Below are 14,959 nucleotides of genomic sequence, written 5' to 3' on the forward strand. Positions count from 1 at the left end.
GCACTAAGGTCACCTCTGAGCCTCCTCTTCTCCACGCTAAACACCCCCAGCTCCCTCAGCCGTTCCTCGTAGGTCAGACCCTCCAGACGCTTCACCACTTGGTCGCCCTCCTCTGGACTCACTCCAACACCTCAACTACTTTTCTTGAAGTGCGGGGCCCAGAACTGGACACAGGATTCGAGGTGCGGCCTCACCAGTGCCAAGTACAGAGGGACGATCACTTCCCTAGACCGGCTGGCTACACTAGTCCTGATAGAGGCCAGGATGCCATTGGCCTTCAAACATGCCTCAAAATCGACAGAACAAAGCGTACCCGAGGAGATTTAGGTGGAGCCTTGCGAATTCCTTGTTCTCCCCTAATTTCGAGCACCTTGACTTATTTCTCTGTTCTTTAATGAAGGACAAACAGCTCTGCTCTACTACACCCAAAGCTCTGAAGAGGATAAAAATGCTCTTTCCCTTATTGCCATTTTTCCAGTTATCGTATTTTACAGCTGTCCTGGTTTGGCCTAAAACAGACCAATTTTCCTTGCAGTGATTTTTACTTTCAGCTAAGTTCCTGCTAAGTAACTGCATTTTCTGAAAATAACTGCATGTTTTGCAGACAGTGTCTCATTGCAGGACTGATAACACTCGATGTTTATAGTTATCACTGAGGCACCAGTAGGGATGTTGTGCAGAAAGGCTCTTGCTGTCCTTATTCTTAGAGAAATCAAGGTCACTGCCAAATTCCTCCCTGCTTCCAAGTGAAGAGCCACAGGAGGGTCACCCCTGCAGGGAGGAGCGGACAGGACAGGTGACCCAAAATGAACCAACGCAGGTATTCCATCCCATACGCGTCATTCTCAGTATAGAGCGGGGGGATCACGAGGGTCTCGCCCCTGCTCCTTCTCGCCCCTTCTGCTATGGCTGGCGTCCAGAGAGGACTCTGTCTGTTTTCCTGCTGCCCGCGATCCCGATCCGAGCATCCCTGAATCCAGTTCCCGTCCGTCACTGGGCCCAGCCTGGGCCCTCCCAGAGCCTGCCCTGCAGTGCCGGTGGTGACATGACCGACATTGGGGGAGCTTGATCTTGGTTGTGTATATATTTGTATAGATTTAATCATTTTCATTGTTCTTATTATATTTTCTTTCATTATTATAGTTTGTTAAACCTGTTTTAACTTTCCAGCCCGTAAGTCTCCTACCTTTTCCCTTTTCCCTTTCCCTTCTTGCGGGGGGAGGGTTAATACAGAGCATCTGTCACCGGTTTAATGGCTGGCCCAGATTTAAACCGTGACAACAGCTGTCTATAATATAGTCCTTAGCACAGTCCTGCATTTCGACAGTTATTTTCACTTATTCTTAAAAAAATATGATATTTTATGGCAGGAAGTGAGGAAAAAAAGGGATTTTGGATACTCAGGAATCTCATTCCACTGTTCCCTTTTCTAATTTGCTGGAAAATGATGAATAATTAGGGATGACAACACTAAGGTCAGTTTTTCCCCTTTAAATGTGTGTAGCCATAAAAGTAACTCCTGTAGTCTCGTGAGTGTGGTATGTTTAAAAAAAAAATGGCCTACATGAAAAAAAATAACTATTTTAGTCTCGTAGAGGCGGTTTAAGTAGAACTGGAACACACATAAAATAACCACTTTCTTCTTGTAGATGTAGTGTGTTTACCCAAAAAAGGCATATGTGGGGAATAAAAAAATGTAGAAAATGGGGAAAATATGGGAAATAAAAAAACTTGGTTGAAAGAAATGTGGAAGGCACCCACCCTGACTCCATTCCCATTGTGATTCCTTGAATACGGGTAAAAAGCCCCCAGCTCCATCCATCGAGCACACAGCTCGTACTCCGAGTCTTTGAAGAAGCCACAGATATCTGCTCCTGTCTGAAAATTTAAAAAAAAATAAATCCAATGGCAATACTATACATTTTTGTTAATGAAGATAAATATAAGGCAATAAATCAAGAGCTCACATAAGATATTCCGAAGAGACTAAAATCCATCATACCTGCAAGGAAAAAAAAATTCAATATTAACAACTTCACTTTTTTATTCAGTGTGGTGAGGGTTGTGTAGGTCATATAACTCAGAATGAGAAAAAGAAAAGAATTCTCAGAGTTCCCCCATAAAAGGTGGTTTCTTAAGCAGCAAAGCAGCAGATTTCAGGCAACAGGATGATGGGAAGGTGACAGGATATGAATTTGAGGACAATGTGGAGCTCAAACTCATGCAATCAAACCCAATCTGGTCCCCACACTTCAAGAAAGATGTTGAGGTGTTGGAGCGAGTCCAGAGGAGGGCGACCAAGCTGGGGAAGGGTCTGGAGGGTCTGACCTCCGAGGAACAGCTGAGGGAGCTGGGGGTGTTTAGCCTGGAGAAGAGGAGGCTCAGAGGTGACCTTAGTGCAGTCTACAACTACCTGAAGGGAGGGTGTAGCGGGGTGGGAGTCGGCCTCTTCTCCCAGGCAACCAGCTACAGGACAAGAGGACACAGCCTCAAGCTTTGCCAGGGGAGGGTCAGGTTGGACATTAGGAAGAATTTCTTTACAGAAAGGGTCATTAGGCATTGGAAGGGGCTGCCCAGGGAGGTGGGGGAGTCACCATCTCTGGAGGGGTTTAAGACAAGACTGGACATGGCACTTAGTGCCCTGGTCTAGTTGCCATGGTGGTGTCAGGGCCATGGTTGGACTCGATGAGCCCAGAGGGCTCTTCCAACCTCATTGATTCTGTGATTCTGTAACTTCTATAGAAACCATGAAGACTTTCTTAACAGGCGATAAGAAGAAAAAAGGTCAATAAGAAATTGGCCGCAAATTCTGATGGCTCAACTGAGTAGCCCATTTTGGCTGAAAAAATGTAATTATTAGGAAGGAAACCAAGAAGCAGCACGGAATAAATTGGTTATGGGTTGCGTCGACGTACCGATGATGGATTTATCGAGCTGATCCCAGGCTGCAGTGTTGTCCCCCAGCCAATGTCCCGACCACTTCCCACTGCTGGGATAGTTTGAACGGGTGACGACAATTCCTCTCTCCTTCGTGACACTCCGCAAGGCACTGGGGTTGCACGGGGGAGAATAAACCAAAGGGGTGAGAAGGAAGATAATCGTAAAAGGTCTTGTGCACGACTCCGAAAAAAAAAGTGGTGGTTTATATTTCTGCAGGAAAGTTCTGCTACGCTCTTCTTGTGAGCAGGAGCAGCCACAACCCCAGTCAAGATGGTTTTTTATTGGAATTCACTATGATCCACACATCTGTAGAAACTAAGAATTAAGTGTCAACCAACCATCATTAGAAAATGAATCAGCAAAGCAAGAAGGAGCTAAATTAAGGATTTCCATTTCAGGCTAATGACTTGATGGGAAAACAGAAGTGCAGCCCAACTTACACATTGTTTTTAAGGGTTACACGATCTGATGCGGAGCATGTTCATCCATTATCGCAATACCAGAAATTTTGCGGCAATGTTTAAAAATTATCCTAATAAAATTCACACCAAGGCAATAATAAGGGAGAAAATGGAAGCACTGGGAAGACCTGTGAGCAAAGCATTAGTTGCCAAAAAGAGTACTGGAATGGAAAAATAAACCTGTAATCTGTAATCATTGCGAAGGAAATAAGATTATTTGAAATAACCAGCACAGATTTGTCTACAAATGGTCATATTAAAGTTGATATTTTCATCTTGGACTGGGAATGGGCTTCACAGCGAAGGACCACCAGTTGATGGGACACGTCTTGGCATGAGCGAATCATTTGTTCTGATTTTATTTGATTTTTTCCATGAGGAAAAGTGTTGCGTGGTTTAGGACAGGGGTCAACAACTATTCAAGGATGGTGTTGAAGGGAATTTAATTTTCTTTCTTTTCTTTTCTTTTCATCCCTCAAATAATAAATAACATATTTCATTTCCTTAAAGAAGACTTGGGCCACCATGGCAAGATACCTGTAGAGGTGATCAAGTCAAAACCAAAAGTTTAAAGTCAAATTCAAAAAGAAAAGGCAAGAAAAGACAAAAAACGAAGTAAAAAAAAAAATAAAATAACAGTTGGGAGAATTTTCTTAGGAGAATTCCTCTGCATTCTGTAAAGATTCATAAAAAAATACTAGTTAAAGCCCTTCACTGGTGAAATCTCTTGGTTCTTTTGGTTCCCCCACCATAAAAAGCTGCTTCAAATAAGGTCCTATCGATTTTTCTACAAAATTTGCAGCTTTTGGGATGCTGGAATTCCTGCAAAAACACATTATTCACTTAAATACCCTCAGTAATGAAACTAGACTAACATGGTGTAATTATTTCTTCTAAGTTACACAGTCTTCTGGTCTCTTTTATTTCTTTGCAATATATTATCATATATTATAATACAATATAATACAATAATATAATATAATATAATATAATATAATATAATAATAAATATAATATAATATAATGCAATAATATAACACAATATAATATAAAGAATATTCTACAATATGACAATATTCTATATGATACTGTATATTATAATAATAAATCATAATAAAGAATATTACCATGATAATGTTATTATATACAATGTAATATATTATAGCGCCTCTTAAACCAGAAGTATTTCTTAACAGACAAGATTCAGAACCAATGAAAATATTCCCCTTTGTGTTCAATTGCTACTTAAAATACTTATTATTAATTAAATATATATATAATTAAATAAAAATAAAATAAAAAATTCCTTTAGCTATGGCTGATAATAAAAGTAGTATTATTATGTCCTGTCTTGTCAGCAATTATTGTGAATGCCTCAACTCCAAGCGATGCAACATGGCTAAATGTAACATCCCCTCAGTCAAAAATTCAAGTAGACTTGATTTTTTATTTATTTATGCTAATATAAATGTTCCCAGAAGGATTAAGATTATAGAGATCTATAAAAAACTATTCCTTGTTGCTTGTTAAACTGGAAATGAAACATTTATTTATCATCTTTACATCAGAATTTATCCAAAATAGGCTACAACACAACTCAGGGTGAAATATATCATAAAATTTATCTTGAAACTGAGAAAAACATTTCTTAGAAGGAAAACCTGGGCACAGGATTTACATGTCAGAAGTAATTTTTCCCTTTTCAGGACTATTTAATTTATTTTAATGACATTCATTAAGACTGGCTGTATTGTAGCCTATATTTTAAAATCTGTATTCATTTCCCTCCCTTGATGTAAGGCCAAAAGAAGATCTACGCTATAAATAAACCATATTATCATATAGGTGGAAACCAAAATTTTGGTGTACTTGAATTACTCTACGCACTTGAGACTGTAATTGGCTAATTGCTCTTGATTGATTAATTAATGTGTTCAGAACTGCTCTCAGTCTTGCAAGGGACAGAAAAGTGCGTTGGGTGTGGGTTTTTTGGGGGTGAAATTGTCAACTTTGAGTTGAAGAACTGAAGTTATTGAAATGAAAAGAAAAGTTATGAGGAAAAAATGATTTCTGGTAAATAAACGGTGAAATATTTTTCGTGAGAACACAGACATTGAATATTAATTTGCAACGTGTTTTGGGAAGAATTAAAAAAACAACTTACTCGAGGGTCGGTTTTGTTTGCGACCATCCATAAAGGTTGTGGACGTCGTAGTGACTGACCGGGGAACCATCGGGGAGATACTGCTGACCTTCCATGCAGAGTGTTTTGAAAATCAATCCCTCTGATCTAGATCCCAACTCTGTTGGAAAGGGAACGAAGACACTTGGATTCTGACAATTTACATCCAGGAAGAATTTTAATGAGATTTTTTTTTATTAATTTGCATCACCTTGATTGGTGTTCACCACCTTTCACATATTTACATGGTCATTTATTTTCTTTTCATGAAAACAACATTTTAGGTTTTTCCAAAACTGGATTTCAGAAATTTCAGAAATGCTGAAAGGTTCAATGAGAACAAGTGCCAGGTCTTACACTTGGGCCACAACAACCCCCCGCAGTGCTACAGGCTGGGGGGAGAGTGGTTAGAAAGAGCCCTGGGGGTGCTGATCGACAGCTGGCTGAACGTGAGCCAGCAGCGTGCCCAGGTGGCCAAGAAGGCCAAGGGCATCCTGGCCTCTATGAGGACTAGTGTAGCCAGCCAGTCTGGGGAAGTGATCGTCCCTCTGTACTTGGCACTGGTGAGGCCGCACCTTGAATCCTGTCTCCAGTTCTGGGCCCCACACTTCAAGAGAGTTGTTGAGGTGTTGGAGCAAGTGCAGAGGAGGGCGACCAAGGTGGGGAAGGGTCTGGAGGGTCTGACCTGCGAGGAACGGCTGAGGGAGCTGGGGGTGTTTAGCGTGGAGAAGAGGAGGCTCAGAGGTGATCTTAGTGCAGTCTACAACTACCTGAAGGGAGGTTGTAGTGAAGCGGGAGTCGGCCTCTTCTCCTGGGCAACCAGCGCTAGGACAAGAGGACACAGCCTAAAGCTTCACCAGGGGAGGTTCAGGTTGGACATTAGGAAGCATTTCTTCTCATCAAGGGTCATTAGGCATTGGAAGGGGCTGCTCAGGGAGGTGGTGGAGTCACCATCTCTGGAGGGGTTTAAGACAAGACTGGACATGGCACTTAGTGCCCTGGTCTAGTTGACATGGTGGTGTCAGGGCAACGGTTGGACTCAATGAGCCCAGAGGGCTCTTCCAACCTCATTGATTCAGGGATTCTGTGGATTTCAGAAATTTAGGAAATTCTGAAATTCCTGATACTCTTGGATCTGATTCTGCGAGAGAAACAGTGACTCAGTTCTAGATGCTTTTTCTGAAGAGGGTCAAAGAGTAAACACAACATATCCTAACTCAAAAAATATTGCAAATCATTGTAAATCCTACCCCGTATCAGCCATACACACAGAAAACTTGGGGGGCAAAAGTATTTCTGAATACTCTGAGAAATTATATTTAAAAACATCAGGAAGCAGCAGACGTATTCTAATCAAGCATTAGTGCATTATTGCAAATTAATACTACTCTACACCAGCACCAGTGAATTCTTGCCAATTAATACTACTCTACACCAGCACTAGTGAACTATTGCCAATTAATACTACTCTACACCAGCACTAGTGAACTATTGCCAGTTAATACTACTCTACACCAGCACCAGCAAATTATTGCCGATTAATACTACTCTACACCAGCACTAGTGCATTATTGTCAATTAATACTACTCTACACCAGCACTAGTGAATTATTGCCAATTAATACCACTCTACACCAGCACCAGTGAATTATTGCCAATTAACACCACTCTACACCAGCACCAGCAAATTATTGCCGATTAATACTACTCTACACCAGCACCAGTGAATTCTTGCCAATTAATACTACTCTACACCAGCACTCAAGTAAAGCCCTGCTAAGAGCAGCAAGTATTTCAAGACCACTCTTCAAATTAGGCCTTATAATTTTACATATAACTACTAATCGAAGGGGGCACAAGGATATTTTTGACAGTTTTAGTCATTAATTGAATTTTTCATCTGGGAAAACTACGCGAAACTCTGAAAGTCACATCCTTGACCATGTCCAAAGCAAATTACCAAGACAGAAAATAGATACCAAAATCTAGCAAAAAAAAATCTTAATTTTCAGCAGTGCCACATGGTCACTGTTGTCACCAACCAAGACCATAGTTAAGAGCATTGATCATCTCCCAAAAGTTGACTTTCTGTTATGGGTTCAACTACGGATTTGGCTACCTACTTTTAGGCATTTCTGCCACATCCATTGTGTAAGAAATTCTACACAACCCAGAGTGACCCCGAACATTTAAATTATTTACAGCAGTGACTTACGGGGTACATAGGGTGGGAAGTTGAGCTCTTGATTCCTACAGCCACCAACAGCACCATTAACGAAGCTCGCGGGTTCATTCATGTCCTGAAAACATAAAGCAAAATGCCAGATGAACAAATTCCTCATAAATTTGGCCAATTAGTTCCTTTCAGCTATTTTAGTTTGTGCCCCTAATTAATTCTCTCTGTCAGTGGGGTGACAAATATGCAAATTACTGAAATCTCTGAACTTTGTGATGGCTCTTGTCCTCAGTGCCTATGATCCTCTGGTTGCAGCAGTACAGCAGCATTGGGTTATGGGAAAATACCAAATATTTTACTAGGTTTCCATACATTTTTTGGGGTTTTCTATAGGAATATGTTAGGATTTAATAAATTCTACAGGTATTGCAAGTCTACTTCAGTTAAGGAGTGAGCTAAACCTGCCATTTATCTTATTTTGCCTCACAGAAGTAGTAATGGGAATAAATAATCATCTCCCATTGCCAAAAAAAAAGACTTTAGGAACTTACAGAAGAAAAACAACACTGCAAGAGCCGTAGGCACATCAAAAAAATAGAGATTTGGGAAAGTAAAATTTTTCAACAGGTTAAAAAAAGTAGAACAAATAATGATGCTGTTAACAAGAAGAAGGATTGTACTCGGCACTGGTGAGGCTGCACCTCAAATCCTGTGTCCAGTTCTGGGCCCCGCACTTCAAGAGAGATGTTGAGGTGCTGGGGCGAGTGCAGAGGAGGGTGACCAAGGTGGGGAAGGGTCTGGAGGGTCTGACCTACGAGGAACGGCTGAGGGAGCTGGGGGGTTTAGCCTGGAGAAGAAGAGGCTCAGAGGTGACCTTAGTGCAGTCTACAGCTACCTGAAGGGAGGTTGTAGCGGACAGTCGGCCTCTTCTCCCAGGCAACCAGCGAGAGGATAAGAGGACACAGCCTGAAGCTTTGCCAGGGGAGGGTCAGGTTGGACATTAGGAAGTATTTCTTCTCAGCAAGGGTCATTAGCCATTGGAAGGGGCTGCCCAGGGAGGTGGTGGAGTCACCATCTCTGGGGTGATCTAAAAGCCATGTAGATGTGGTGTTGAGGGACATGGGTTAGTGGTGGCCTTGGCAGTGTTGGGTTAATGGATGGACTTGATGGTCTTAAAGGTCCTTTCCAACCAAAAGCTCCTTTCCAAACATTTCTTCTCAGCAAGGGTCATTAGGCATTGGAAGGGGCTACCCAGGGAGGTGGTGGAGTCACCATCTCCGGAGGGGTTTAAGAAAAGACTGGACATGGCTCTTAGTGCCCTGGTCTAGTTGACATGGTGGTTTCAGGGCAATGGTTGGACTCGATGATCCCAGAGGGCTCTTCCAACCTGGGTGATTCTGGGATTCTGTGATTTTTTTAAACTTTAGTCGACCATTCATGATATTTAGCATTAAACATCTGTATCCTTCCTTGGAGGCCTCAGAACATGGCTGGGTTTTGAGGTGTTGAGAACCAATCTTAGGATAAAAAGATGCAGAAAAATCTCAGGAATAGAATAATTTTTTACACTTACGATCCATATGCCGTCAAACTTCAAGCTTTTCGACGCATTCTGGGGGTTGTTGTAGACTTCAGAGATTTCTCTCGTCCACCACTCGATTGTGGAATTGCGAAAGAAATCTGGAAAAGCTGCGTACGCTCGGTAGAGCTGTAAAAGGAGTAGAAATAAAAAAATAAACCCTAGACACAGGACTGGAAGCAACCCACTACTAAAATGTTGGAATTTGGTCTTAAAAAATTCATGGTTTTGCTACAGTTTTTAGATGTTCTGGCAGAAAGGCTGGACAGTTTCTGCAACTTGCTCTGATGTCATTTAGGTTTTTTGATGTTCTGGTAGAAGAAACTGGTCACTTTCTGCATCTGACTTCTTAGATTAAATTTTATCACCCAGCTCACTGCTATAAACCGTAAAGAATTAGGAGGGCGACCAAGGTGGTGAAGGGTCTGGAGGGTCTGACCTACGAGGAATGGCTGAGGGAGCTGGGGGTGTTTAGCCTGGAGAAGAGGAGGCTCAGAGGTGACCTTAGTGCAGTCTACAACTACCTGAAGGGAGGTTGTAGCGGACAGTCGGCCTCTTCTCCCAGGCAACCAGCGAGAGGATAAGAGGACACAGCCTCAAGCTTGGCCAGGGGAGGGTCAGGTTGGACATTAGGAAGCATTTCTTCTCAGCAAGGGTCATTAGCCATTGGAAGGGGCTGCCCAGGGAGGTGGTGGAGTCACCATCTCTGGAGGGGTTTAAGAAAAGACTGGACATGGCACTTAGTGCCCTGGTCTAGTTGCCATGGTGGTGTCAGGGCAATGGTTGGACTCGATGAGCCCAGAGGGCTCTTCCAACCTGGTTGATTCTGGGATTCTGTGAATTTGCTGCTCCCTCTCTACTTGTGTCAGTCGCCAAAACTTTCAACATTTACCTCCACTTGGATTTCCCAGTCCAGACTGCTGTTAACTTCTACGTTGGGAAGATCTGGCCAGACCTAGCAGGAGGAAGGCAATGGTAAAATAACCAAATTATACTGGATAAAAAAATTAGTACCTAGAGCAACAAAGCTTCACCGCTACATAGTCCAATGGTGACACAAACTGAAGACATTTCCATTTTAGCACTCCACGCATCAACTAAATTTGGGAATGTACGTGATGTTAGAAGTCTTCTCCCCCACATCTAACCTGGAATGATGCTTATTTGAATAAAATAATCAGCTTTTTAATAGGAGTACCTTTCCATAGATGATGTCATTGGTATTGGGCCATTTTATGAAGACATCCTTCTCCAAACCTCTTGTGAAGGCAAGGTAATTGGTTTCATTACCAGATATGGCTGGATCCTAAAATTAAAGTTAATACAATTTTACTTCTATGCTTGAAGGACAAACACAGAAACACTGTTAAAACATTCTGTCTTCTGCAACAACGCAGGGTAATTTAAACCCAGAATTCAACACTCACCAGGATTAGGATAAACCTCATTCCTTCTTCTTTTATTTTTTCAACTAGAGCCGGTAATCCAGCAAAGCGTGGGCTGAGGGTGAAGTCCATCTGCCGTTCCATATAGTCAACATCCGCGTACTGGACATCCTGCAGTCCACACAAAAAAAAAAACATTAAAATAAAGGGGGTTTTTGGGTCATTTCCTGAATGACATCATCCCTCAGCAAGTTCATCATCCATTTGCAAAATTAGGCAAATTACTGACTTTTTTGTTAAAGTAAAATTGGAGTCTACTGCGGCTTAAAGCTCAGGTTATCAGATGAACACACCTCCACAGCCTGAAATTCAGCTTTCACCACTGTATTTATCGTGAAACTAGAGATTCATGCATGCAAGCAAAAAAACACCCCTGGATTTGTGCGTATGTATAAATCAGTGAGTCCAGAGGAGGGCGACCAAGGTGGGGAAGGGTCTGGAGGGTCTGACCTATGAGGAACAGCTAAGGGAGCTGGGGGTGTTGAGCCTGGAGAAGAGGAGGCTCAGAGGTGACCTTAGTGCACTCTACAACTACCTGAAGGGAGGTTGTAGTGGAGTGGGAGTCGGCCTCTTCTCCCAGGCAACCAGCCACAGGACAAGAGGACACAGCCTCAAGCTTCGCCAGGGGAGGTTCAGGTTGGACATGAGGAAGCATTTCTTCTCAGCAAGGGTCATTAGCCATTGGAAGGGGCTGCCCAGGGAGGTGGTGGAGTCACCATCTCTGGAGGGATTTAAAAGCTGTGTAGATGTGGTGCTGAGGGACATGGGTTAGTGGTGGCCTTGGCAGTGCTGGGTTAACGGTTGGACTTGATGGTCTTAAAGGTCCTTTCCAACCAAAAGCTCCTTTCCAAGCATTTCTTCTCAGCAAGGGTCATTAGACATTGGAAGGGGCTGCCCAGGGAGGTGGTGGAGTCACCATCTCTGGAGGGGTTTAAGACAAGACTGGACATGGCACTTAGTGCCCTTGTCTAGTTGCCATGGTGGTGTCAGGGCGATGGCTGGACTCGATGATCCCAGAGGGCTCTTCCAACCTCATTGATTCTGGGATTCTGTGAAATAAATGTCAACGTACACACTGCCTGCATAAATGTTACTACACACTGTCCAGAAACAAGGGAAACGGTTGCTCCGTACTGAAATAACTTGATGTTAATTACCTGTAAAACGAAAGTCATGCTTAATTTAGGCATAATTTTGTTAGATTTAAAGCTAAATCTAAACTTTTAAAAGTTTAGATTAAAAAAAAATCTAAATCTAAATTAAAAATTTAAAAATCTAAATCTAAATCAACTGTTCCGAAAACAATGCACGCCAGTAAGTAGTTTTCTTAGCACAGGGAGACGTATAATGCAAATGAAAGTGCATTATTTTATTTCCCTGTAAACTGCATGGAAAACTTGAACTATGGCATTAATCACAGCATTTCTTCTACTGTTTTTAATTAGACAACACCTGGAAGCCACAAGTTCAAGCGCCACCGCAAGCTTTAACGACACCCGACGTACATAGGGTATCCTGGCGGCTTTCATGTCTTCCACCAGCTTGGCGATCTCGGTGTCATTTGCATATCCATAGCGGCATAACTGGAAGCCCAGTGCCCAGTACGGTGGCATGACTGGTCGCCCCACCAGCTAAAAATGAAAACCAGAAGAATACTTATTGCAAAGAGGTGAAAACAGAACAAAACAAAACAAAAAAATTAAGAAAAAAACAATAAAAAAGCAAACAAACAAAATAAAACCCCAAAACACTTTGAATTTGCAACAGGAGGATCCTACCGCGGTGTATTCCTGCACGACGAGTTCTGGCGTTGGGCCCAAAACCATGTAAAAGTCCAGAATTCCCCCAGTCGTGCGATACGTCAGAGCAGGTGTGGGCTGGAAGGTCACATCTGAAAAACAGGCAGGGCAAGAAGGCAACAAATGCCTGGGTAAGGCAAGAACGGAAGTAAAACACGTTGAGAAAAATGTAATTTTTTAAATTTAATTTAATTTTATTTTATTTTACCCATTGCATTGCTGTTAAGCAGGAGAACTCCATGGGCGTTGCCGTCTTCTTCAAGACCCATGTAGAACGGCTGGACACCATACGAGTTCAACTTGTACTGCAAAAGAAATAAAGTATTTTCTATTGGAAAGACATTGTTAGCATTCAGTTAATTGCATCTACCAATAAATTATCCATTATAAATAACAAGGTTAATAAATGATCAATGGTTCATTGGCTAAGCACGAAGCTCAATGGTTGAGCACGACGCGAAGACTCTTGCGTGTTGAACACGCAACAGGAGATGTTGACCAGAAGCAACCATCTTCAGCTTCAAAATTTGAGGTAGGGAGGGAAGAAAATGTATTTGTAAGTTTTAAAAGTGCTAATAGGAAATCACTTCCCTAGGAGAAAACTTCCTGTGCTTTCCAGGTGGCCTTTGTCATCAAGACAAGCTGGTGACTTTCTCTTACTTTTCATTTACTCAAAATGTTTCGAATTTTCAAATTACAGCTATAAGGCACCACTGTTCCATGATTAATCCCATGCAAATTGCCAGTCTTTTCTGTTATTAAACATTAATTTTTTTTTCATTTGACCCTGTAAGCCCTAATCACAGAATCCCAGAATCAACGAAGTTGGAAGAGCCCTCTGGGCTCATCGAGTCCAACCATTGCCCTGACACCACCGTGTCAACTAGACCAGGGCACTAATTCAGTCCCAAAGTTGTAGGACTTTGCCAAAGTCTGACCCAGGAGGACAGGTCAAAGAATCACAGAAGAGTCTGGGTTGGAAGGGACCTTTAAAGGTCACCTAGTCCAACCCCCCTGCAATGAGCAGGGATGTCTTCAACCAGATCAGGTTGCTCCAAGCCCCACCCAACTTGACCTTGACCCCTTCCAATCATAGACTACTTTGGGTTGGAAGGGACCTTTAAAGGTCCATCAGAGGTCCAACGCCCCTGCCATCAGCAGGGACATCTTCAACCAGATCAGGTTGCTCCAAGCTCCACCCAACTTGACCTTGAACACTTCCAATCGTAGGCTCACAGAATGGTTTGAACTTGGAAAGGACCTTTGAAGGCCATCTACTCCAAACCCCCTGCAATGAGCAAGGATATCTTCAACTAGATCAGGTTGCTCAGAGCCCCATCCAACCTCACCTGGGATTTTACCAGGGATGGGGCATCTACCGCCTCTCTGAGCAACCTGGGCCAGTGTTTCTCCACCCTCATTACAAAAAATTTCTTCCTTACATCTAGTCTAAATCTCTCCTCTTTTAGTTTAAAACCATCACCTCTTGTCCTATTAAAACTCTGTCTCCATCTTTCTTATAAGCCCCCTTGGAAGTATTGAAAGGCTCCAAGAAGGTCTCCCTGGAGCCTTCCCTTCTCCAGGCTGAGCTACCCCAACTCTTTCAGCCTTTCCTCTCAGCAGAGCTGTTCCAGCCCTTGGAGCATTTTTGTGGCCTCCTCTGGACCCGCTCCAACAGGTCCATGTCTTTCCTGTGCCAAGTACTCCAGAACTGGAAGCTTTACTCCAGGTGGGGTCCTCACCGAGTGGAGGGGCAGAATCCCCTCCCTGACCTGCTGGCCACACTGCTGGGGATGCAGCCCAGGACACGGTTGGCTTTCTGGGCTGCCAGCGCACATTGCCGGCTCACGTCCAGCCTTTCATCCACCAGTACCCTCAAGTCCTTCTCCGCAGGGCTGCTCTCAATCCCGTCATCCCCCAGCCTCTATTGATACCAGGGGTTGCCCCAGCCCAGGTGCAGGATTGGCTCTCTGCGTAACTAATCCACACCACAGGATCACAGAATCACAGAATCAACCAGGTTGGAAGAGCCCTCTGGGATCCTCAAGTCCAACCATTGCCCTGACACCACCATGGCAACTAGACCAGGGCACTAAGTGCCATGTCCAGTCTTTTCTTAAACACCTCCAGAGATGGTGACTCCGCCATCTCCCTGGGCAGCCGCTTCCAGTGTCTAATGACCCTTGCTGAGAAGAAATGTTTCCTAATGTCCAACCTGACCCTCCCCTGGCCAAGCTTCAGGCTGTGTCCTCTTGTCCTAGCGCTGGTTGCCTGGGAGAAGAGGCTGACTCCCACCCCGCTACAACCTCCCTTCAGGTAGTTGTAGACTGCACTAAGGTCACCTCTGAGCCTCCTCTTCTCCAGGCTCAACACCCCC

The 14,959-nt window shown here is 43.3% G+C and overlaps 1 protein-coding gene across 2 annotated transcripts in view; it reads right to left on the reverse strand.

The window, feature by feature from the left end:
* LOC137666110 (maltase-glucoamylase-like) overlaps nucleotides 1–14,959 on the reverse strand; it is a 62,720-nt gene that overhangs the window by 9,245 nt on the left and 38,516 nt on the right. For both annotated transcript variants that reach the window (XM_068405749.1, XM_068405748.1), the window contains exons 28-39: nucleotides 12,791–12,887; nucleotides 12,562–12,674; nucleotides 12,289–12,414; nucleotides 10,766–10,894; nucleotides 10,537–10,644; nucleotides 10,231–10,293; nucleotides 9,333–9,467; nucleotides 7,799–7,883; nucleotides 5,566–5,704; nucleotides 2,916–3,049; nucleotides 1,968–2,002; nucleotides 1,762–1,878 (exon numbers count right to left, since the gene is read on the reverse strand). In XM_068405749.1, the coding sequence (XP_068261850.1) occupies nucleotides 1,762–1,878; nucleotides 1,968–2,002; nucleotides 2,916–3,049; nucleotides 5,566–5,704; nucleotides 7,799–7,883; nucleotides 9,333–9,467; nucleotides 10,231–10,293; nucleotides 10,537–10,644; nucleotides 10,766–10,894; nucleotides 12,289–12,414; nucleotides 12,562–12,674; nucleotides 12,791–12,887 (1,281 nt within the window). The remainder of the gene's footprint in view (nucleotides 1–1,761; nucleotides 1,879–1,967; nucleotides 2,003–2,915; nucleotides 3,050–5,565; nucleotides 5,705–7,798; nucleotides 7,884–9,332; nucleotides 9,468–10,230; nucleotides 10,294–10,536; nucleotides 10,645–10,765; nucleotides 10,895–12,288; nucleotides 12,415–12,561; nucleotides 12,675–12,790; nucleotides 12,888–14,959) is intronic.

The sequence above is a fragment of the Nyctibius grandis genome, chromosome 8 (genome assembly GCF_013368605.1).
Source record: "Nyctibius grandis isolate bNycGra1 chromosome 8, bNycGra1.pri, whole genome shotgun sequence".
NCBI lineage: Eukaryota > Metazoa > Chordata > Aves > Nyctibiiformes > Nyctibiidae > Nyctibius > Nyctibius grandis.